This window comes from Gekko japonicus, unplaced genomic scaffold, assembly GCF_001447785.1.
Source record: "Gekko japonicus isolate JY-2015 unplaced genomic scaffold, Gekko_japonicus_V1.1 scaffold93, whole genome shotgun sequence".
Taxonomy (NCBI): Eukaryota; Metazoa; Chordata; class Lepidosauria; order Squamata; family Gekkonidae; genus Gekko; species Gekko japonicus.
In genome coordinates this window covers 1,916,681-1,940,957 of record NW_015160838.1, presented here as the reverse complement: position 1 = coordinate 1,940,957, position 24,277 = coordinate 1,916,681, and the positions used below count along the sequence as shown (strand labels likewise).

The 24,277-nt window shown below is 44.8% G+C and overlaps 1 protein-coding gene across 1 annotated transcript in view; it reads left to right on the top strand.

Moving 5' to 3' along the window:
- DYNC1H1 (dynein, cytoplasmic 1, heavy chain 1) overlaps positions 1-24,277 on the top strand; it is a 72,213-nt gene that overhangs the window by 14,561 nt on the left and 33,375 nt on the right. The window contains exons 9-41 of the mRNA XM_015418593.1: positions 1,079-1,258; positions 1,814-1,963; positions 3,134-3,280; positions 3,439-3,579; positions 3,901-4,077; positions 4,309-4,419; positions 4,814-4,933; positions 5,408-5,647; positions 6,622-6,777; positions 6,946-7,059; positions 7,604-7,714; positions 7,802-8,011; positions 9,308-9,454; positions 9,653-9,819; positions 10,013-10,186; positions 11,356-11,521; positions 11,790-11,978; positions 12,091-12,285; positions 12,652-12,934; positions 13,201-13,301; positions 13,841-14,000; positions 15,363-15,606; positions 16,942-17,125; positions 17,658-17,870; positions 17,992-18,230; positions 18,348-18,504; positions 19,020-19,247; positions 20,170-20,400; positions 20,514-20,654; positions 21,650-21,883; positions 22,607-22,813; positions 22,904-23,025; positions 24,044-24,209. Coding sequence (XP_015274079.1) covers positions 1,079-1,258; positions 1,814-1,963; positions 3,134-3,280; positions 3,439-3,579; positions 3,901-4,077; positions 4,309-4,419; positions 4,814-4,933; positions 5,408-5,647; positions 6,622-6,777; positions 6,946-7,059; positions 7,604-7,714; positions 7,802-8,011; positions 9,308-9,454; positions 9,653-9,819; positions 10,013-10,186; positions 11,356-11,521; positions 11,790-11,978; positions 12,091-12,285; positions 12,652-12,934; positions 13,201-13,301; positions 13,841-14,000; positions 15,363-15,606; positions 16,942-17,125; positions 17,658-17,870; positions 17,992-18,230; positions 18,348-18,504; positions 19,020-19,247; positions 20,170-20,400; positions 20,514-20,654; positions 21,650-21,883; positions 22,607-22,813; positions 22,904-23,025; positions 24,044-24,209 — 5,805 coding nt within the window. The remainder of the gene's footprint in view (positions 1-1,078; positions 1,259-1,813; positions 1,964-3,133; positions 3,281-3,438; positions 3,580-3,900; positions 4,078-4,308; positions 4,420-4,813; positions 4,934-5,407; positions 5,648-6,621; positions 6,778-6,945; positions 7,060-7,603; positions 7,715-7,801; positions 8,012-9,307; positions 9,455-9,652; positions 9,820-10,012; positions 10,187-11,355; positions 11,522-11,789; positions 11,979-12,090; positions 12,286-12,651; positions 12,935-13,200; positions 13,302-13,840; positions 14,001-15,362; positions 15,607-16,941; positions 17,126-17,657; positions 17,871-17,991; positions 18,231-18,347; positions 18,505-19,019; positions 19,248-20,169; positions 20,401-20,513; positions 20,655-21,649; positions 21,884-22,606; positions 22,814-22,903; positions 23,026-24,043; positions 24,210-24,277) is intronic.

Genomic DNA, 24,277 nt, shown 5'->3' with positions numbered 1-24,277 from the left:
CTAACCCCACTCTGTCTCCACCCCTTTTCTCTCTTTCCCCCCTATCTACCTCTGTCTCTCTCTCTCTACCTCCTCTTCTCCATTCCTCCCTTCCACTCGCCCTTCCTTCCTATCTAGGGCCCGTCGTCTACCGCCACGACGGGCTTTCCTTACTAGTGAGATTATATTTCTGTTATTTTCTATCCAATTGTATAATTTTTCCCATCTTTTGTGGAACAGAGCTACGTCTCTGTTATGTAAAATCTCAGTCAGTCTATCCATTTCCACTACGTCTAGTATCTTATATACTAACTCTTCTTAGAGGGAGTTCCCTCTTGCTTCCAATACTTGGCAATAAGAATACGTGCCGCAGTTAATATATATGTAATAACATGCTTATTGTTTTCGGAGTATTCATCCGGTATCATATTTAACAGAAAAAGTTCCGGGGATAATGGTATGTCCCGCTCCGAGAGGGTAATATTTCAACATAGTCTTTGATCCACAAGGAGTCTGTGTGGGTGGGATTTGGCTTTCTTGCTGCAGGCCCCTGAGCCCTCCAAAAAACCTGCTAACCGAAGGCTGGAAGACCCTCGGAACAGTGTGTAAAGTTCTCTTCAGCCTTGCCTTTGCAAGAGCAGATCTAAGAGAGGACTTGGAGAAATTGCTATAAGGTGGTGGCAGTCCTCCTGGCTTAAAAGTGTTGTCGTATCTAATAAAACCATAGATTTGGGTGAAGTCTTTCATTAAAGCAAATGAAAAGCAATGGCATATTTGGTTTTCCGGCTCATAACTGTTGAGACTGTTTCCACCAAAAATGCAGAAAGATGAACTAGTTTAATTGACACTTTTTACAAAGCACAGTTTATATTTGCATGGCACTAAAGGGTAATATTCCCAAGAGAGTTCGTTGACACTAGTAAAAAGTATGCCTCTGGCTGCCCAAATACCAAATTGTTTATCAGGGTTCAAAAACTTCTGGGGGGCTGTGTCTCACAAGTAGAAGCTATGCTAATGTGAGCAGGTGGCCTTGTGACGAAGGACCGTTTTCTATGCTGAAATTGCACTTTTAAAAGCTGCGTTTATTTCTGTCTCTTAGGTGGATGATTTGCTTATCATTGAAGAGAAAATAGATCTGGAAGTAAGATCCTTGGAAACTTGCATGTATGATCACAAAACCTTCTCAGAAATCTTGAACAGAGTTCAGAAGGCTGTGGATGACTTGAATCTTCATTCGTATTCCAATTTGCCCATCTGGGTTAATAAGCTAGACATGGAGGTACGCTATCAGGAAGCTGCAAAGAGAGGATAATTAAATTTACCAAGGAGCAAAAATAATGATAGCCATTAGTCTAAAGTTTATAAAATAACTGCTGTTTTACACTGAAGCACTCAGCTGAACTTGTCTTGGAAATTTAGACTGAAGTTTAACTGTACTGAGAAAAAGGGTTTAGGAGAATATGATAAACATAGAAATTACTTCATAAGCTCCAAAGTTAAGTCTTCTTTGGGGTTAAACCGATTTTGTTTATATCTGTTATGTTCTATTTACAATTAAGTTAGATATTAAAACATATCAAACTGAGCCAGAAATGAATGTGGGAGTGTCATCTCTAAAGAGTTGTACGGTGTGTAAAATCCACAGGGTTTCTCTGTTTTTATGAGGACATTGTTCTACCACTCAGGATTAGGATTGGCAATTTGCAAATGTAATTTAGGGCAAAATGCTAGTAAACATGGTAAAATATTTTGTTAGTTTTGTCTAGGAGCCTGTACTAACCCCAAAACTACATCTCAGACAGGACTTAACTCTTGTTAATAAACATGCTTCCAGATTGAGAGAATCCTGGGAGTACGTTTGCAGGCTGGGCTGAGAGCATGGACACAAGTACTACTTGGGCAAGCTGATGACAAGGCCGAGGTTGACATGGATACAGACGCTCCACAAGTCAGTCATAAGCCTGGTGGAGAACCAAAGATCAAAGTATGTGATGCCTTTGCTCTGACCTGGATCCGTGTAATTTTGCATGCTAGAGTTGGCTTGTGTGGAATTTCACATTTAAGATGGGAAGCTAGCTTTAAATTATCGTAATATAATTGTTTTTGTCATCCAGGGTTTTTTTTTTTTGCACAACGGGAAGATGTAATAATCCTGCACAGAACTTGACATTCAGAGACTCTCAGCTTCCTTAGTAAAAACGTCTTCTGATTACACAGCAAACTGTGTTTATAGGCAATGATTTAAAATGAAGGCCTTTGAAATACAGCTCCATGCTGACTGTTAAAGTGGTCAGATCTAGAGTAGTTTAAATATTTCATTGGCCACCCAAATTCTTTAAGATATGATTACATAAATGCTAAATGATCCAAGTATGACTATTTTGTAACAACACTAGTTATTTTTATCCTTCTTTTATCGTTCACTGTTTTATTTGTGTTCTTTATAATGTGTTATTGCTATTATTGTTACCCCTCAATGTTGCTAATAAATAAGTAGTGTTTTAAAAATAAATAAAACAAAAGGTGAAAGTTTTGTTACAGGCTAGCTGTACAATTGGTGCCCTAGAGTCTCATAAACAAAAAAGGTCATCTGCCCTCTAGGAACTTAACAATTTAAATTTTGACAGCAAATGGAATAAGAGAGGGAGAAGGATATTTATCTATTTATTTTTTACTTAATTTATACCCCATCTTTCTCTGCAGTAGGGACCCAAAGCAGCTTACATCATTCTCCTCTCTGTTTTATTCTCACAACAACTTTGTGAGATAGGTTAGGCTGAAAGTGCATGACTGGCCCAAAATCACCCAGCCAGCTTCCATGGCAGAGTGGGGATTCGAACTTGGGTCTCCCAGGCCCTCATCTGGCACTCTTAACTGCTATGCCACACTACAAGTGCAGTTGTGGAGGAATATTAAGGGCAACACTGAAAGCTTCACAGCTTTGATGTGTGTTACAACTTCGATTCAGGTTAATGCTAGGGCTAAAAAGTTGAAGTTGCTATAACATGCAGTCTTATCGCTTCCTTTCCAGTTATTAATACTATCGTAAAATTTAGGATAGTGTTATTTCCTGAAGGGCCAGTTGTTCTGTAACGTGTTTCCTGTTACTATTTTGTGCAGTAGAACCGAGCGCTTTGCCTTTGTATTCCTGCAGAATGTTGTGCATGAACTGCGGATAACCAATCAGGTGATCTACCTGAATCCCCCGATTGAAGACTGCAGATACAAGCTCTTCCAAGAATTGTTTGCTTGGAAGATGGTGATACTGTCCCTGCCTAGAATCCAAAGTCAGAGGTATCAGGTAAGAATGATCTGAAAACATACAATTGACGATAAAAGGTAAAGAGCAGACCTCACATATGTGCTATACCATCTAGCACATAAATCTTCAAGGAATTTACCAGGAGCCATTTTGTGAACACGTGCATGTGCTTTGTACTTAATTCTGACATTTCTTAGGTCGGTGTGCATTACGAGTTGTCAGAAGAGGAGAAGTTCTACCGGAATGCACTGACACGGATGCCCGATGGCCCTTCGGCACTGGAAGAGTCTTACTCGGCAGTCATGGGGATTGTAACGGAGGTCGAACAGTACGTTAAGGTAAGATAGGAATTTATCATTCTGCTGTGGTCATGTAACATTTTCTAGCTATTGTTTTCCCTTTAGCCCATGTAAGAAAAATAAATGTTAAAGAACACCACTTAAAATTTTGTCAGTTCCTATAAACAAGTTTCTGTATTCCAAATTGTTCATTCTCACAAAGTTTATATTCTTTACTCTCAGCCATTGTGCTCAAGAAGACTACCAATAATCAAATATAAAAAGAATAAACATATAAGAAATTTGAAAAAATAAGACTGTAAAACCTAAGTAGTCAAAAGTTGTTATATTCAGGACTTCTTTTGTGTGCTTGATCATTAGGTCTGGCTTCAGTATCAGTGTCTGTGGGATATGCAAGCTGAGAACATCTATAACCGCCTTGGAGAAGACTTGAACAAATGGCAGGCTCTCTTGGTTCAGATAAGAAAAGCAAGAGGAACCTTTGACAATGCAGAAACCAGGAAGGAATTTGGACCTGTCATCATAGACTATGGAAAGGTAAACATATTAATGTACCTCTTTGCCTACATCTCTGTTAACTTACAGAGCAATTAATATTGTGCAGCAGTCTCAGATGATCAGGTCAAAGGAGATAACTTTTGTTAATCTTGTAGTAGCAGATATCAGAAGGAAGGAAGGGTTTTACCAGTTCTTATAACAAGTTAATTTTCTTAACGTTGAGGCTTGATAGCATAGAGTTAAATGCCGTTGTCTATCTTAACTTCATAGGTGCAATCCAAGGTGAACTTGAAGTATGACTCCTGGCATAAGGAAGTACTCAGCAAATTTGGTCAGATGCTGGGCCAAAACATGACAGAGTTCCATTCTCAAATTTCCAAGGTAAGGAGACAGCAGGGTAGTTGTTAAGCATGTAGTTTAGCGAACTACCTTAAGAAAATGGCTTGGGACTCCCTAACCATGGCTATCGGCACATCTCTTGTGATCTATGATACAGAATGAAAGAGGTGGTGCAAGGCCATGTTGCTCCGGGATATGCTTGGAGCTTATTGATTTGAGACTGTTAAATCCCATGCAGCACAGACGTGTGGCCAGAGGAAACATGTCCTCTCTCCTTGCTCGTGATACTTACTGTGAATGATTCACGTCTCCTAGAAGAGCCCTGCCTCAGTCTGAGCAATGACTCCAAACCACGGCCCCTCCTCTTCTCCTAAGAAATCTAGTGTGTGTTTTTTAATTGTACACATAAAAATACTTGATTCTGTTACGTTCGCAGTCACGGCAAGAGTTAGAGCAACATTCTGTGGACACAGCGAGCACATCAGACGCAGTGACCTTCATCACTTACGTGCAGTCCCTGAAACGCAAGATCAAACAATTTGAAAAACAAGTCGAAGTAAGTCTTCTGTGGCATGCTTTTGCAAAAAAATTTCTTGTGCTTAAGCCTTTATAGTTACGATCCGATCATACGCGTGTGTTCAAAGTCTGTTCTAAAGTAAAGGGCTTTTTCAGCTATGGTGACAAGGTTCGGTGTGTTAGGGGAGCGGCTGATTGTACCTTCTTTTTTATTACTTGTGTGTGTGTGTGTGCACGTGCATGCATGCCTGGAAGTTATGGCTGACTTCTGGCAACCCCTAGTGGGGCTTGGACTTTTGGAGAGGTGGCTTGCTATTGCCTACCTCTGCATCCAGGCCCTGGCATTTCTTGGAGGTCTCCCAAGTACTTGCAAGGGTCAGCCCTACTTAGCTTCCAAGATGTGATGAGATAAGGCTTGCCTGGGCTATCCAGGACTCAGAGCTCTGTTTGTACCTTCTGAGTTAAATCGGTGAGTGAATGTAACCCCCGTTTAATTTGTATTACCATCTAATAGCTGTACCGGAATGGCCAGCGTTTGCTTGAGAAGCAGAGATTCCAGTTTCCCTCATCCTGGCTGTACATTGATAACATTGAAGGAGAGTGGGGTGCATTCAATGACATCATGCGCCGTAAGGATTCTGCCATTCAGCAACAAGTAGCAAACTTGCAAATGAAGATTGTGCAAGAGGATCGAGCTGTGGAGAGCCGCACAATTGACTTGCTGACAGACTGGGAGAAAACAAAGCCAGTCACAGTAAGGCTCAGTGTTCTGTCACTTAAACTGTCACTTAAATTTTATTTGTGTGCATGTGCACACCCGGGGAGGGTGTCCTTGCAAACAGCTGACTACAAATCAAACCTATAATTTGGTGCACGCATTATCAAAGACCACCCTACTTAATAGAATAACCTGAAAGTTAGGACACTTACATTTCTCCACCTCAAACTAGGGCATGGGGCGTGAGACATGTAGTAACTGTATACTAGCTGAACAAAGTTTGAGTCCAGTGACACCTTTAAGACCAACACAGTTTTATTCAAGATAATAAGCTTTCGTGTGCAACCATACTTCTTCACATACATTGAAGTGGAAGTTACCAGTCCATATGTATGCTGAAGATAACAGCTGTATTTGGTTACTACAGCTAACTATTGTAATAACTTCTAAAATAACCAGTTGTTCTTGGGCTGCTCGCTTTTTCAGCCCAGCCTACCTCACATGGTGGTTGCTGTGAGGATAAAATTGAGGAGGAGAAGACAACATTTTATGCCCCTTTGGGTCCTCATTGGAGAGAAAAGCAGGGTATAAATAGAATCTTAGGATCACAGAGTTGGAAAGGGCCACACAGGCCATCTAGTCCAACCCCCTGCTCAATGCAGGATCAGCCTAGAGCGTCCCTGACAAGTGGTTGTCCAGCCGCTGCTTAAAGACTGCCAGTGAAGCTCACTACCTTCCTAGGCAGCTGATTCCACGGTTGCACAACTCTTACCGTAAAAAAGTTTTCCCTAATATTCAACCGGCACCTTCCCACCCTTAATTTAAACCCATTCTTGCGAGTCCTCTCCTCTGCTGCCAACAGGAACGGCTCCCTGCCCTCTAAGTGGCAGCCTTTCAAATACTTCCAAGACAGCAATCACGTGCCCCCTCAACCTCCTCCAGACGAAACATTCCCAGTTCCCTCAGGCTTTCCTCATATCTAAATAATATTTCATTGCTGCTTATTTAAGGGTAACCTGCGTCCAGAAGAGGCTCTTCAAGCACTTACCATATACGAAGGAAAATTCGGGAGGCTGAAAGATGACCGTGAGAAATGTGCGAAAGCCAAGGAAGCTTTGGAACTTACAGATACGGGACTGCTTAGTGGGAGCGAGGAGCGTGTGCAGGTATGAACTCCCAGTAACTGGAAATGTGAATTTCAGCCATTGTTTCCGTAGTGACCAAAGCCGGGCAGATGTTTCATTCATAGCTAGACTTACCCGTCAAACCTCACAAGAACTCTTGAGTGATGCCATGCGTGTCTCTTTCACTGGAAGTGCGTCTTGTCCTCATAGGTTGCTTTGGAAGAGCTGCAGGATCTGAAAGGCGTCTGGTCCGAGCTTTCCAAGGTCTGGGAGCAGATTGATCAGATGAAGGAGCAGCCTTGGGTTTCAGTGCAGCCTCGCAAGGTAGGCTTCTTTGGCTATGTGTGCAGAGAGCTCTGTGATGGCAGTGAGTTTTGTGCTCGTGCATAATCTGTTAAAAACGCAAACGTTAAAGGGGACCGTACAGAGAGGAGTGTCTTTAGGAAATGCACTCCTGATGCATCCAGCTTTTTAAAACCATCTGCCTCCATGAAAGAGTTGAGATTACGTGTCCTCATACAATAGAAATATTTTCTGCGGTACTTGATAATGAGAGAAACCATCACTGTTGAACATAAATACGTCTGCCCTGTTGTATTTCAAAATCCCAGGGCTCTTCAGAATTCATGATTTTGGGCACTGCGCCACACTCCGTATCACTGTGGAGTGATCTTCACGGTTCGAAAGCCTGGCCTTTAGTAGGGCAAAGGGGCTGACCTGCTAATGGTCAATATATAATGTCATATATAAAGAAAAAGAAAACACTTGGGCAGTGTTCCTGGAAGATTCTGAGCAGTGTTTTGGGTGAGAAGCATCTGTAAAGACGACTGTATTTTCTCGGTTTAAATTGCTCCTTTCTGCTTGACAGCTTCGACAAAGTTTAGATGGCTTGCTAAATCAGCTGAAGAATTTCCCAGCTCGCTTGCGTCAGTATGCCTCCTATGAATATGTTCAGAGGCTTCTGAAAGGTTACATGAAGGTAAGTTTACCTGGAATCATCTTTTTGGGTGCAATAGCATGTTGATACTCAAGTCCATGACATGCTCTTTTTCTCCTCCCTGCTCAGATCAACATGTTGGTGATTGAGCTGAAGTCGGAAGCTCTTAAAGATCGTCACTGGAAACAGCTGATGAAGAGGCTGCACGTAAACTGGGTGGTCTCTGAGCTAACCTTGGGACAGATCTGGGATGTTGACTTGCAGAGGAACGAGCTGATTGTGAAAGATGTGCTACTGGTGGCCCAAGGAGAGATGGCGCTGGAGGAATTTTTGAAGCAGGTTATGACTGACTTTTAAAAAATACTTCCATTGTATTGACCTGTTTCCCTAATACATTTCCCTGAACAAAATCTGTGAACCTTTTAAAAATATACAGGCAAGCAGGTCCACGTGCTTTAGCTGCCATGGACACTGTTTGTGGGTTTGTGTACAGAGAGAGTAAAGGAGAAGACAAGTGTGTGCGGAAAGGAGAGGCGGCAATAGGCTTACATCGAAATACACACAATGCAACCCTAATCAGAGATACGCCTTTCTGAGCCCGTTCAGTGGACTCAGAACAGTGTAACTCTCTTCCTGGATATACTGACAGCTTCCTGCAGTTTGTTGCCTGATCCGATCAAAGTGTATTAGGGGTCCTGAATCGGGCTTCTAGAAGGTAGTTACACTAATCGTCCTCGGGCTGTAGGCAGGTTTGCTGAGTGCTCGCTTCAGGCAGGCAGTCTCTGGGGGAAGAATCCTCCCCATCCGTCCTTGCCTTCCCCATCCGTCCTTGCCTCTTGGGCTGGTGGGAGAAGCAGTGGGGGTTGCAAATGATGCATGATGTGATGTCAGTCAACACTCGAGAACATCAGATACCGTAGAGTTTCTAGAGCATCAGTTGATGCCTTTCTGAGCCCGTTCAGTGGACTCAGAACAGTGTAACTCTCTTCCTGGATATACTGACAGCTTCCTGCAGTCTGTTGCCTGATCCGATCAAAGTGTATTAGGGGCACCTGAAAGAAGTCCTGAATCGGGCTTCTAGAAGGTAGTTACACTAATCTTCTTCGGGCTGTAGGCAGGTTTGCCAAGTGCCCGCTTCAGGCAGGCAGTCTCTGGGGGAAGGATCCTCCCCATCCGTCCTTGCCTCTTGGGCTGGTGGGAGAAGCAGTGGGATGCATGATGTGATGTCAGTCAACACTCTAGAACATCAGATACCATAGAGTTTCTAGAGCATCAGTTGATGGGCTGATGTCTCATCTAGGTTTTTGCCCAGACATGACATCACATAGCCTCACATACCTTACAACCTGTCCCTGAAGCTCCCAGGGAGGCTTGGCCTCTTGTCCCTAAGGGTTAAAAAGTAGATGTACTCTAAACAGCTTAAATACTGTGCAGATACTTAAGTACAAGAGGCATCCCTTTGGACCCAGTGGGCACCAGGCAAAACATACGACTAAAAGATTTCACCACCTTTTCATGTAATCGAAGTATCCTTTATTTATGTTGACCCATCCAGCTCTCTGTTTGGAAACACAGACAAAACTAGTCGGCTTACTAAAACACATCCTGAAGCATAAGTTTATGTTTTCTTTAAAGATCAGAGAAGTGTGGAACACTTATGAACTAGACTTGGTGAACTACCAGAACAAGTGTCGCTTGATTCGTGGCTGGGATGACCTCTTCAACAAAGTCAAAGAGCATATCAACAGCGTCTCTGCAATGAAGCTCTCGCCGTACTACAAGGTAGAGATCAAACTCATCTGTTTTTTATTGCTTCTCTCTCTATAGCATGTGCCTCGTTGCATACTTTTGCCTGACTTCAGCAAACCAGCAAGCACTGAGTAGAACCACACAGAGCTTAAATCTGTTAAACTAATGCTGGCAAAGACAGAAGAGTTGAATCGTGGTACACAAGTGAAACTCTCTTTGCTTGGCCTGCAGGTGTTTGAAGAGGATGCCCTGAGCTGGGAAGACAAACTGAACCGCATCATGGCACTCTTTGATGTCTGGATTGATGTCCAGAGGCGCTGGGTTTACCTGGAAGGCATCTTTACTGGTAGCGCTGATATCAAGCACCTGCTGCCTGTGGAAACACAGAGGTTCCAAAGGTAAGAAATTGGATCTCCATTTTGAATGTGAATATGAGGATCCTAGTAACTTGCTGGTTTATTCCAGGGCTTGCTGGTTTATTCCATCCTGGAAGCTCACCAAGCCTGAGCCAGTGATGTCCTTACCCTGAATGGGTGGTGGGTCTCTTTTCTAATACTCTCTCTCTCTCTCTCTCTCTTCTTGAATTTGTAGTATCAGTACAGAGTTCCTGGCTCTCATGAAAAAGGTGTCCAAATCTCCCCTGGTCATGGATGTTCTGAATATTCAGGGTGTACAGAGATCATTGGAGAGATTAGCTGACTTGCTTGGAAAGATCCAAAAGGCCTTGGGCGAGTACCTGGAAAGAGAGAGATCTTCTTTCCCCCGGTAAATAACTGTGCCTGTTCATAATATGATGATTAAGGGTGTGGACAGTTTGGCTCGAATACATTGGTGTCCCAAATTCTTTATGCTGATCAGACTCTTTGTTCAGTGTCTTTGAGTCATTGACCAGATATGTTCTGACATGAAGTTTTGGCGTTCAGATGCATCCTCCTAAAACTGTGGGCTTTTATGTCTCTTACGATTGTTTTATTTACATTGTAAGCCGCCTTGAGCCCCGCAAGGTAGAAAGGTGGCTAACAATAAGATAATAATAATAATAATATTTTTTTTAAGAATCAAAATAATATTGGTATTGTTATGCCTTAAATTCTGGAAATCTCTTGAAGGCGTTACGATTTGGTGAAGTGGTATATATCTAAGGTAACTGTTTAGCATAAGTTCAGGTGGGCAGCCACGTTGGCCTGAAGCGGCAGAACAAAGTCTGAGTCCAGTGGCACTTTTAAGACCAACAAAGTTTTATTCTGGGTATAAGCTTTCATGGGTGTGTATGCAGAAGAAGAAGAAGAGATTGGATTTATACCCTGCCCTTCACTACCCAAAGGTGTCTCAGAGCGGCTTACAAACTCCTTTCCCCTCCCCTCCCCACAACAGACACCCTGTGGGGTGGGTGGGGCTGAGAGAGCTCTGACAGAAACTGCTCTTTTTTCAAGGACAGCTGTGCCAGAGCTTGCGACTGACCCAAGGTCACATCAGCTGGTGCAAGTGGAGGAGTGGGGAATCAAACCCAGTTCTCCCAGATTAGAGTCCGCACACCTAACCACTACACCAAACTGGCACATGCAAGCTTATACCCAGAATAAAACTTTTTTGGTCCTAAAGGTGCCACTGGACTCAGACTTTGTATGGCATAAATTTAGACTGAAGCTTTACTACTTCACACAATGGTTGACAGCTATCCTATTTTGATATATCGCTGTCTTTGCAATGATGTCCTATGCCAAGGCAAAAAAAAAATCTTATATAGAGAGGCATGTTTGACTTACAAATATAGCATGATAACGTTGCTCCAGTCTTCTAATATTGGTCTGCTTGAACAAACCGCATATAAGCATATCATGGATGCAGCAACTTCATAAAGGATTGTTACATTGTTTGTTTCTCTCCACTGTAGCATTTTTGATCCATTAAAAAGTTTGAGCTTTGTTCTTTAGGTTTTACTTCGTTGGTGACGAAGACTTGCTTGAAATCATAGGGAACAGCAAGAACGTAGCAAAGCTTCAAAAGCACTTCAAGAAGATGTTTGCCGGCGTGTCGAGCATCATTCTGAACGAGGACAGCTCTGTGGTTCTGGGAATATCTTCACGGGAGGGCGAAGAGGTACAATAGCCATCTTCTTAATTGTTTGGTATGTTTAAGTATGCATAGTAACAGCGTTCCATGTGCCTTGGTGTTTAGTCATGCCAGCCACATGACCACGGAAACGTCTTCGGACTGCGCTGGCTCTTCGGCTTGGAAACGGAGATGAGCACCGCAACCCTAGAGTCGGACTCGACTGGCTTTCGAGCAAGGGAACCTTTACCTTTTATGTTTAAGGAATAACTTAAAAAGGGGAAAAAAATTGAACAAAATTCTCTTTATTCGTTAGGTGCTGTTCAAAACTCCAGTGTCCATCACTGAGCACCCCAAGATCAACGAGTGGCTCACGCTGGTTGAGAAAGAAATGAGAGTGACGCTTGCCAAGCTGCTTGCCGAGTCGGTCACCGAAGTCGAAATCTTTGGCAAAGCAACCTCAATTGACCCATCTACCTACATCTCCTGGATTGACAAATATCAGGTATGTGCACACGCTGTAGCTTCTCAGAAAACATTGTCTTTTGGCCAAAAAGGAGGCCGAAAGGTTCGCAAAAGCCCAATAGTGTGATTTTTGTTCTTCTCTCTCTCTCTAGGCCCAGCTTGTTGTCCTGTCAGCACAGATTGCCTGGTCAGAGAATGTGGAATCGGCGCTGAGCGGCATGGGTGGCGGTGGCGACAGCAGTCCCCTGCAGTCGGTGCTGGCCAACGTTGAGGTCACCCTGACTGTGCTCGCAGATTCTGTGTTGATGGAACAGCCGGCTCTCCGCAGAAGGAAACTGGAACATCTGGTAAGCCCCCTGGTCTTCAGGAAACCTTTCTGAGTCAGGTATCACACTTCCCGTCCAAGGTTAACTAGGCCGTACCTACTTGGAAAGTGCTGTCAAGTCACAGCCGATTTATGGTGACCTCCCATAGGGTTTTCAGGACAATGAGGAGAGGCGGTTTGCCATTGCCTGCCTCTGTGTAGCTACCCTGGACTTCCGTGGGGGTCTCCTGTTCAAGTATCAACCAAAGTTGACCCTGCTTGGCTTTTGAGGTCTGATGAGATCGGGCTCACCTGGCACATCCAGGTCAGGGCAGTGCCTGTTTAAATGACTACAGATGTTTCGACGTCACGTTGCTGCATAATGTTTCTTCTTTCCCTTTTGCGAAAGATCACTGAATTGGTGCACCAAAGGGACGTCACGAGATCGTTGATCAGAAGCAAAATCGACAACTCCAAATCCTTTGAGTGGCTCAGCCAGATGAGGTTCTACTTTGACCCCAAGCAGACAGATGTGTTGCAGCAGCTGTCCATCCAGATGGCAAATGCCAAATTCAACTATGGCTTTGAGTACCTCGGCGTGCAAGATAAACTGGTGCAGACTCCCCTGACTGATCGCTGCTACCTGACAATGACACAAGCCCTGGAAGCCAGGCTGGGAGGTTCCCCATTCGGTAGGTTGCTGCTGGTACAGGCCCACCTCTCAAGAACTGTCTGAATTCTCTGCTGCTCACATTAGACTTGCCTGAATTCCACTTTGGGCTTTGACATTGCTTGAAGACATACAAGCAGCACCCACATAAAAATGAGTGCCGTTTGAAAGATGAAGGGATGAAGGCATGAGGCTATGTTTTGGTAATGGATGTGTGTGATAGGACTGTAGTGTGGAAAAATAAGATTTTTTTAAATAGTGTAACGTGTTTTTCGTTTTTTTAAACAGGGCCTGCTGGAACTGGTAAAACAGAATCTGTGAAGGCTCTTGGACACCAGCTTGGCCGATTTGTCCTTGTTTTCAACTGTGACGAAACGTTTGATTTCCAGGTAACAGGGCTTTCCCCTATAATGGTGATCTTTGGGTGCCTATGGCTGTACAAGCTTAAGGATTGTGTCCTAAGCATCCTATGTGCAGAGCTGTCATGACGCAGAACTGTCTACTCTCGTGCTCTCTAGAGCTCATTCTGCTCCTTGAAACGCAGCCCCTGAGGATTGGTGGTCCCTCTGGGGGAAGGTGGTTGGGATGCAACATAGGAGCCTGCAGAAATCCCTCCCTCTCACACTCGCAGATTTGCACAAGCAAAGGAAGTCACAATCCATCCCCAGATGTTTCTCACACTGAAATACAATGGTTTAGATGGCAAGTGCTTAACTCAAAGTTTGGCGAAAGGATGCTGCATGGCCTCCAGTGTCTTAAGACAGTGGTAGCCTGTGAAGCACCGCAGCGTGAACAGCCTAGCAAGAGATGCTTCTGCCTCTTTAAGAAGCAGCCCTCCCAGAGAGACACAGTGTACAGTGGTGCACTGTCTTAATATTCCAGAACATCTCAGTATTTATGAAGAGACTTTTCCTTTCTCTGTCTCCAGGCAATGGGTCGCATCTTCGTGGGTCTCTGCCAAGTAGGCGCTTGGGGCTGCTTTGACGAGTTCAACAGACTGGAGGAGCGGATGCTTTCTGCTGTGTCTCAGCAGATTCAATGCATCCAAGAAGCCTTGCGGGAACATTCCAATCCAAACTATGACAAAGGTAGGAGTGTGTGAGTGACCGGTTAGCAGTTCTGTGTCTTATCGAACAGGAGAGTTTGAAACTTTTAAGGAAATGAGGTGAAAGAAACTTTCTGACTTCTTTTGATTCCTGCCCGTTACTCTCCCAATAATTTAACATCTCTTTTGAACTGGCTGTTCTCTATTCCACTGTGATTTGTGTTCATTGTGAGGGGGACTCCAGGCGTGAGACGGAGCAGAAGCGCAAATGAATCATGCTTTTTCTGAAGCCCTAGAGAGATGTGTATCTGTTGATGTCTCCTGGAGAGACGCGTACACTTTGGACAAGACTGGGGAAGCATAGGAAGCAGATACGCAGCCCCTGTCTTATAGACTTCCACTTTGTCATTTCTGATGCTATCCTGTTTTGCTGGGAGCCCAAAAAGAGCTGGAATAAATACAAAAGTTTATTTATTTTTTATTTATTCAAGTATTTCTACCCCGCCCTACCCCGCGGGCTCAGGGCGGCTTACAGAGGCCTAAGCCATACATAAAATACAATAAAAATCAGTCCATCAAATGGAAATGTTGCATTAGTGTTCAGGGGTGATAAGAAAAAGGAGGGAAACTACTAGAATAAGATCTTTCAAGCTGCCTTTTGTGCTGGTTTGAGTAGGGGGTCCCCAACCTTTTTGAGTCTCTGGGCGCTTCTGGAATTTGAAGCCGGGTGGCAGGCGCCACCACAAAATGACTGCCCGAGGAGGTGGAACCCAAGTCACACACAGAAGAAGAAGGGGAATGAGGAATATAAACACCCAGAAGAAGCCCAAGGGGGGTAACATGCACATTGGAGACTACCAGTGGGAGAAAGGGAAGATAAAAGACAGAGAGACCACCAAAGTGGGAGAAGACAGTGCTGTGTTGCTCCCAAGTCCCCTCTGCCTGACAGCTGATCTGCAGGTCCTGTCTACAGGATTCTGGGTTCTTCTCCAGTCAGCGGTAGGAAGGATCCAAGTGAAAAACTGTTGTTGTTTTACATGAAGGCGGCCAGTCCCGGTTCTGCCTTTGCAATGGTCTTTCCTAAATCACATGGCTGGTGCTTCAGGAGATGCTTGTGAGCACTATGGTGCTCACAGGCACCATATTGGGAAATGCTGGTTAAGCTTAATCTCACTACCTAGACTAATACTATCTGCTCTTGACTGGTATTGGCTCTCCAAAAGTTCTAATGACATGGTTTTGCTAGCTTGGATACCTGTGGTCCTTTTAACTGGAAATTGGGACTGAACCTCCATCACTGAGCCATTGCTCATGGTACATGACACAGGCTGCTATAATTTTTTTTTAATTTTAGAAACTGATTTACCTAAGACTAGCATGCTGATGGGCTAACATTTGCTTTCAGGTTCAGCCCCCATCACCTGCGAGCTGCTGAACAAGCAAGTGAAAGTGAGCGCGGACATGGCGATCTTCATCACGATGAACCCCGGCTATGCTGGGAGATCAAACCTCCCCGACAACTTGAAGAAACTGTTCCGTAGCTTGGCCATGACAAAGCCTGACCGTCAGCTGATTGCCCAGGTCATGCTGTACTCTCAGGGCTTCCGAACGGCAGAAGTGCTCGCCAACAAGATTGTTCCATTCTTCAAGTAAGTTGAGGCATGGGTCATAATCAATGTTCCCTCTAAGCTGCAGAGCCTTGTGAGCAAAAATGCTACTTTGTGAGCAACTGGCATTAAAGTTGTGAGCGAGCGATTTGACTAATGCATAAATTAGTTTGCTCTGGAGCCATCCTTCCTGAGCAAACACAAAAATGTGTGAGCCGGAGGCTAAAAACCTGTGAGCTAGCTCACACTAACTCAGCTTAGAGGGAACACTGGTCATAATAAGGACTGCTTACTCCCATATGAACCTACCCGACTGCTATGGTCTTCTTCAGAGGCCCCGTGAGACTGAACATGTGGCAGCCCAAGAGAGGGTCATCGCACCAAAGCTGTGGCATTCTCTCCTCGGGGAGGGCAGGTTTGCCTGTCCTCTTTATCTGTCTTCTGCTAGCAAGTGAAGACTTTTCTGGCTTGTCTGGCATTCCCTCACTGGTTCTCAATGATGCTTCCTCCCATTCATGTGTTCACATGTTTCGTTATAATTGGTTTATATGTATTCATGTGTGTCTTGGTCTTGTTTTAGTGTGCTAATTATTTGCCACCCTGGGGACCCCAGGTTGGGTGGAAAGACAGCTTAGAAAGGTTTTAAATAAAACAATTTGGCTTTTGCAGAGCTGCTTTATATTTCAGCATGGGCTATATCTGGCTGTATCTCAGCCATCCATGGTATAACCGCTGCTGGGCAAGGGATTCCCAGTTTCCCTGTGCTGTCTGATTTGCTGCCAGGTGAAAGTACCCCTTAGCTTTGGCCCATAGCAGTTTGAATAGTCTTGACTACCTTGTTCTCTCATCAAAGCTTGGAAACAAAGCAGGGTTAGCCATGGTGAGTATCTGGATGGGAGACCACCAAGGAAGTCCAGGGTTGCTACACAGAGGCAGGCAGTGACTAGCCACCTCTGCTCATCTCTTGCCTTGAAGGCCCCACAGTCCTGGGGGTCTCCATGAGTTGGTTACGACTTGACGGCACAATGATAATTATTAGCAGCTTAGGCCCATCCCGGAAGACTGTTATATATGAAGCTTAAAACAATAACTTGTGGCCGTTACAATATTGACACTCCTCTAGAATGCACATTTCCAAGTTGAATCCAGTGTGACTTGTTTACTTAGATGTATTCCATGACATTTATTTATTTATTACATTTATACCCCGCCCTCCCAGCCATGGCCGGCTCCGGGTGGCTTACAACAGAATAAAACAACGATAAATAATATAACAATCATAAAACTATATAACAATACGACATTAAAAGGTGCTAACACTAAAAGTAAAACCATTGAACAGATTGCACTTGAATAAATGTCTCTCTTGCTCCCTAGGTTGTGCGATGAGCAGCTATCTTCTCAAAGCCATTATGACTTTGGCTTGCGAGCGCTCAAGAGCGTTCTGGTCAGTGCTGGCAACGTGAAGAGAGAGAGAATTCAGAAGATAAAGCGGGAGAAGGAAGAGCGGGGCGAAGTGGTTGACGAAGGAGAAATTGCTGAGAACTTACCAGAACAAGAGGTACAGAGTGGGTTGTTGTAAGGAAACCAGTGGAATCTCTGCTGACATGGATTTGCACTGTTAAACTGCCTCGGCAGGGAGGGAGGGATAAAAATCGAATAAATAAATAATACAGAAAAGGGTCTTGTATCACCTTGATCCATTACTGCACTGTGTATCCAGATATGCCTTGCTCTGTGCTGCTCTGATGTATTATTTAATAACCCAACAGCAGGCGTTTCGAGTAGGACACCTGAGTTCCTAGCAGAAATCCAGTCCCTTATGTTATTAGTGATCATTTGCCTGAAATGTATCATCTGAAACATGTTCAGGCTTCCTTTTTTTGCAAAAGGAAGGTATTATCCACAAAGCTCTTATTGATCAGTGTTCTAAGATGAAGCTGTCGTTTGTTTACATTGTCTCTATTGCTGAGGCAGAGCTGTTTTTGGGTGCTGTAGGCACCTGGGCTCCTGTCAGATGGATTGTTGGGGCAACTGCCTTTGTTTTCCCCCCCTTATGTACTAAGCAACCAATTAAATATTTTTCCATGTAGATCCTGATCCAGAGTGTCTGTGAAACCATGGTACCCAAACTGGTTGCAGAAGACATCCCGCTGCTGTTCAGCCTCTTGTCCGATGTGTTCCCCGGCATTCAGTATCACCGTGGAGAAATGACTGCCCTGAGGGAAGAACTGAAGAAGGTGTGTCAGGAAATGTACCTCACGTATGGTGATGGAGAAGACGTTGGTGGCATGTGGGTTGAAAAGGTAGGCTGGCAGCTCTGTTCACTGGCCGTAACGAGGTGTGATTCTTTTCCCCCTCACAACACCATCCTAGATTAAGATGGAATCACGTGAGAGTCTGACTTTCCTCCCCCTTCTGTCGCAGGTTCTCCAGCTCTACCAGATCACCCAGATCAACCATGGCTTGATGATGGTGGGTCCTTCTGGTAGTGGGAAAACCATGGCTTGGAGAGTGCTTCTGAAGGCGCTGGAGAGGCTGGAGGGTGTGGAAGGTGTGGCCCACATCATCGATCCCAAAGCCATCAGCAAAGACCATCTGTACGGCACTCTGGATCCTAACACCAGAGAGTGGACCGACGGACTGTTCACACATGTCTTGAGAAAGTGAGTGAGGGGGGGGCAAACCAAGGCAGAAGCTTAGAACAGATGATTTTTTGAGCGCCAGGCTGAGAGAGTTGAATGTGTAAATTCATCTCACACTTTGTGCTTTCCCCTGTCTAGGATTATAGACAACGTGAGAGGGGAATTGCAGAAACGCCAGTGGATCATCTTTGATGGAGATGTTGATCCCGAATGGGTGGAGAACTTGAACTCCGTCTTGGATGACAACAAGCTGTTGACTCTGCCAAACGGGGAGCGTCTGAGCCTTCCACCAAATGTAAGGCTGGCTTCCTTTTTACAATCACCTGGAATAAATCATCAGGTTTATGAGGGACTGTGAGTGGGCTTAGTGCACTGGTGACTTTGTGCGTGCGGACGGTGGAAATTGTTGGGCAACTATGTGAAAAAAATATGTCTGTATACACAGAGAGAGAGAGAGAGAAAACCATTTTACCATGGATGTATGATCCACAGAAATTTGTTCCTACGTAGCATTTCTACCTTATTCAGTTACACACACTGTTTCCAAACACCTTATCAGTCTTTATCACACTGGCCCTCATTTCCCACTTGGATTAGGAAGAACTCACTGTGAATGTAGGTACCTACGAAAAACCCAGACGGCTGACGTCGTCTTACTGCTATGGTAGACAACAGAAGCCTTCAGCAGGGACATGAGCCAGAATCAACTGGAGGAGGAAATTCTTGCCAAATACAGGACACAGAATGTGCAGATTATATGTCGTTTTGAAAAGTAACTCCTAAAAAGTCTTGCTGCTGCTTCTCCTGCAGGTGCGCATCATGTTTGAAGTTCAGGATCTGAAATACGCCACTCTGGCCACGGTGTCGAGATGCGGCATGGTTTGGTTCAGTGAGGATGTTCTGAGCACCGACATGATTTTCAACAACTTCCTGGCCAGGCTGAGGAGCATCCCTCTGGACGAGGGTGAAGAGGAAGCTCAGCGCAGGCGGAAGGGCAAAGAAGATGAGGGGGAAGAAACAGCCTCCCCAATGTTGCAGGTATAATAGAGACAGTGGTGACAAAAAAAAAAAAATTATTTTATTGGTCTTGTATCCCGCCCTCCCCATGAGCAGGCTCAGGGCAGTCACACTACAATTTTAAAACAATTTAAAACAACAGTATAAAGCAACATAGCTCATAAAGTGCCATGTATAATTTAGCCAAGGAGCTGCGGTGGCTCAAGTGGTTAAGACGCTGAACTGCAGGCTGTGGAAGGTCGGTAGTTCAGCAGTTCGAGACCCGAGTTGCCGCATGACAGAGTGAGCTCCCGTCTCTAGTTCCAGCTCCTGCCAACCTAGCAGTTCGAAAGCAAGAAATTGCAAGTAGATAAATAGGTACCACTTTGGTGGGAAGGGAACAGTGTTCCGTGCGCCTCGGTGTTTAGTCATGCCGGCCACATGACCACGGAAACGTCTTCGGACAGCGCTGGCTCTTCGGCTTTGAAACGGAGATGAGCACCGCAACCCTAGAGTCGGCCTCGACTGGCTTTCAAGCAAGGGAACCTTTACCTATAATTTAGCCAGATGTCTCAGCAGTAGATGGTTCCTGTGTAGCTATTCAGATCCAAGCCACCGATGGAAGATCAACCGGGAGTGGGGGAGGAGGGGGATGTCCGCTGCCTCAGTCAAAAGCCTGGTGGAAGAGCTCTGTCTTACAGGCCCTATGGAGTTGTAATAAATCCTGCAGGGCCCTGATCTCATACCGGAGCTCATTCCACCAAGTAGTTGAGGCAATTCAGTCATCCCTGGGGCTGGGGACTACCAAAAGATGTTGGCTTGTAGACCTCAGTGCTCTACGGGGGGCTCATATGGGGAGAGGCGGTCAACCTGCCCACTCCCACCTTTCCCCTGCTCATTACTATTAGACTCCCTTAGAATGGTATTTACAGGCTGTAAAACAAACAAAATTCTTTATCAACAGATTCAGAGAGACGCAGCCACAATCATGCAGCCCTACTTCACATCGAACGGGCTGGTGACAAAGGCCCTCGAACATGCTTTCAAGTTGGAGCACATCATGGATCTTACGCGCCTGCGCTGTCTTGGCTCCCTCTTCTCCATGCTGCACCAGGCTTGCCGCAACGTGGCACAGTACAATGCCAACCACCCGGACTTCCCCATGCAGATAGATCAGCTTGAACGCTACATCCAGGTAGTCCCTGTTGTGGTTCTTGGGGGGAAAGGTGCAAGGCTTGTTAATTTCACTGTCTTGCACGTGATTGTTTTGTGTTTCCTAAATCTCTTGATTTGGTTTGTGTTCCACAGCGCTACCTGGTTTACGCAATTCTGTGGTCATTCTCTGGAGACAGCCGCCTGAAGATGAGAGCAGAACTTGGTGAATACATCAGAAGAATCACCACCGTGCCGCTGCCTTCAGCACCAAATATACCAATCATTGATTATGAGGTAACGATCCGGCTATGAGCACTATATTCCAGTCTTCAAACACTTAATGCAGTCTGCATAGCAGAACTTGGCGAATACATCAGAAGAATCACCACCGTGCCGCTGCCTTCAGCACCAAATATACCAATAATTGATTATGAGGTAACGATCCGGCTATGGGCACTATATTCCAGTCTTCAAACACTTAACGCAGTCTGCACCAGAGAGTGGTATTTGGGCAGAACGGGACCAGTGCAACAAATTCTTCCGAAGGCCTCTAAAAGCACCACACAGGGCTTTTCTTCGATATACAGACACTTAGGACATAAGAAGAGCCCTGTTGGATCAGACCAGTGGTCCATCTAGTCCAGCATTCTGTCTCACACAGTGGCCAACCAGTTCCTCTGGAGGGCCAACAACAGGGCACAGAGGCCAAGGTCTTCATAAGAACAGCCCTGTTGGATCAGACCAGTGGTCCATCTAGTCCAGCATCCTGTCTCACACAGTGGCCAACCAGTTCCTCTAGACGGCCAACAACAGGGCATAGAGGCTGAGGCCTTCCCCTGGTGTTGCCTGCTGGCTCTGGGATTCAGAGGTTTAGTGTCTCTGAATGTGGCGGTTCCCCTCAGTCACCGTGGCTGGTAGCCATTGACAGACTTTACTCTCCATGAATCCGTCTAATCCCTTTTCAAAGCTGTATATTCCTGTGGCCATCACTACATCCTCTGGCAGCTAATTCCACATTTTAATCACTCTCTGCGTAAAGTAGTATTTCCTTTTGTCAGTCCTGAACCTACTGCCCATTAGTTTCATTGGATGCCCTCGAGTTCTAGTATTTTGGGAGAGGGCAAAAGATTTCTCTCTGTTAACTCTCTAAGTTTTGTTCCACACACACAACCTATCTTTTCGGGCTCTCTTCTTCCCCAATGTTTAAGTCCTGAAATGAGATGGTTGAAAGCAGCATACCTGACTGCTAACAGAAGCAAGCAGGAACAGATCATTTCATCTTTCCATAGGTATCTATTACCGGAGAATGGGTGCCCTGGCAGTCAAAGGTTCCTCAGATTGAAGTCGAGACTCACAAAGTTGCCGCTCCAGATGTTGTGGTGCCTACCCTAGACACTGTCCGCCATGAAGCGTTGTTGTACACTTGGCTTGCTGAGCACAAACCGCTCGTCCTCTGTGGGCCGCCAGGTTCTGGAAAAACCATGACTCTCTTCAGTGCGCTCAGGGCTTTGCCAGACATGGAGGTAAATAGTTCTTTGTGTGTCGATCTAGCCTGTTTGAATCTCAGTCTAGGAGCAGAAGACCCAGAATATATCATTAGCTCCAGTTCAGCTGGTGTTGGACGGAAATCTTAGAACTGCACTTGCAGTAACTAGAGACAGTTGATTATGTTTTGCTGAGACATATTAAAAAGGGGTTTTTTCCCCCCAGTTAGAGCCTTGTTTAAGTTTCTAACCTAGTGTTGCTTTGGATTTTTTGCTCTGACAACAGCCACTCATACCAATGGTAAATCTTTTCTTTTTAGTAAAAGGAATGGTCAAAGTTGCTTAATAGAGCATTGAAGGCCCACTGTTTTATAAAAGAGTTTAAAATCTCTTGGTCTTGTCTAAAGTGACCCTTACTTGATCCTCACCTGTCTCTGAGCTAATTCTGATCTTCGACCTCAGGACTATTTTTTCCTTAATCCGGACTGCTGCATAACTATTTCATTGCAAACCTGAATTGTATATCTGAAGATCATCTCCCCACCCCCAGCAGTGGCTTACAGTCTTATGAGGCCAGATTTTATAAGCACAACTTGCTTCCCCAATTGCTACAAAGGCAGGCAGATACATTCCTTAAATAAATGCATATTTTCAAAATGGTTCAAGAGCAGGATGCACCACTGAAACGTTACACCGATGAAATATTACTTGTGGGTCTCAGTGGGTCCTTTGGCTTCCTTAATTGTGCCCTTGGATTTTTAGGTGGTTGGATTGAACTTCTCCAGTGCTACTACTCCAGAGCTTCTCTTGAAAACCTTCGACCACTACTGCGAGTACAGGCGCACACCGAATGGCGTGGTGCTGGCTCCCGTTCAGCTGGGGAAATGGCTGGTACTCTTCTGTGATGAAATCAACCTGCCGGATATGGATAAATACGGCACACAAAGAGTCATATCCTTCATTAGACAGGCTAGTATAAATTGAGTTACGAGTTCAGCCGTCTCTCTTACGTGTAAGACCAGGGGCCTCCCCTTGTAACCAGTCTTTTTATTTCCATAGATGGTAGAACATGGAGGCTTCTACCGCACGTCAGACCAGACATGGGTAAAACTGGAGCGAATTCAGTTTGTTGGTGCCTGTAACCCACCTACAGATCCTGGACGGAAACCTCTTTCACACAGGTAGTACGTCTGTAGTAATAGGTCTACATATACGGCACTGTGCCAATGCCAGATTCTTTGTGACGTTACTTGTATGAAATGTCAAGGTTTGAACCCAGTTCCAATATTTGTACTCTTGGGCTTTAGGACTAACCTTACAAATGAGCTGTTACATTTAGAGCTGTAGTATATTAGCCTAATCAGTATCTTTTGAAGTGTGTACGTTGCTACCATTATTTAGTGGAAGAAGGTTTGCATCAATCTGGTGCACTGTTGTATTTTGTAAGCCGTCACAGGCACGGTCCCTGGAGAAGCAGCATAAGCATTGTCTAAATATTTAAAGGCCATGAAGATGATCCTTTTTCAGCGGTGGTGAAAAGGGGCTGCGCTGGTGCTGAGAGACCACGATGTGACACTATTTGGTGCCCAATGCCAGGACTGTTCGGAACACTTCGTTATTTATTTATGCCCTCCTTTTCTCCCCAATGAGGACCCAAAGCAGCTAACAATACAGAATAGAAATATAACCAAATGTAACAGAAGTCAACAGAAAATTAGATTTTTGTCTTTACTTCATGTGTATCTTCTTTTTTTCTTTTATAAAAATCTTATTTAGTTGCTGGATTTAAGGGTCCCCCCCCCATTGTTCTTTTGTCTGCTTTTTTTTAAAATAAAGAATTTTTTTTTTAATGTCAGATCCCCAAGTACCTGTAAATAATTGCAAGATGTTATAAAGCCATTGCTCGCCAGCTATCTGTTATGGTCATGCCCAATTCCTCCCCTAAATTCAAAGACTGATCCAAATAAATTAAGGCATCAGAAGTATTTTAGAGCCTGTCTTAAGCATCAGTACTCCACTGACAGCCACACTAGACGTCACAGCTGCCACAGGTCCGATAGTGGCTGCCGTAACATCTAGTTTGGCCCTGAGCTAGCGGCTTTACTGACTTTACTTACAACATTTAAGGCTGTATATTTAGGCTAGCAGATAAAGTACTAAAGAGCTTGTCCAGCATTAATCTCTTGCTTGCCTCTCTAGATTCCTGCGCCATGTTCCAGTTGTGTATGTGGACTACCCTGGGCCAGCTTCTCTCACACAGATCTATGGCACTTTCAATCGGGCAATGCTGAGGCTCATTCCATCTCTCCGCACCTACGCAGAGCCTCTCACCGCAGCTATGGTTGAGTTCTATACGATGTCGCAGGTAACTTGGCGGATGCTGCCTTTCAGCTTCTTTATAGTAGCTATAGTGAGAGCAGTGAATTTGGAAAT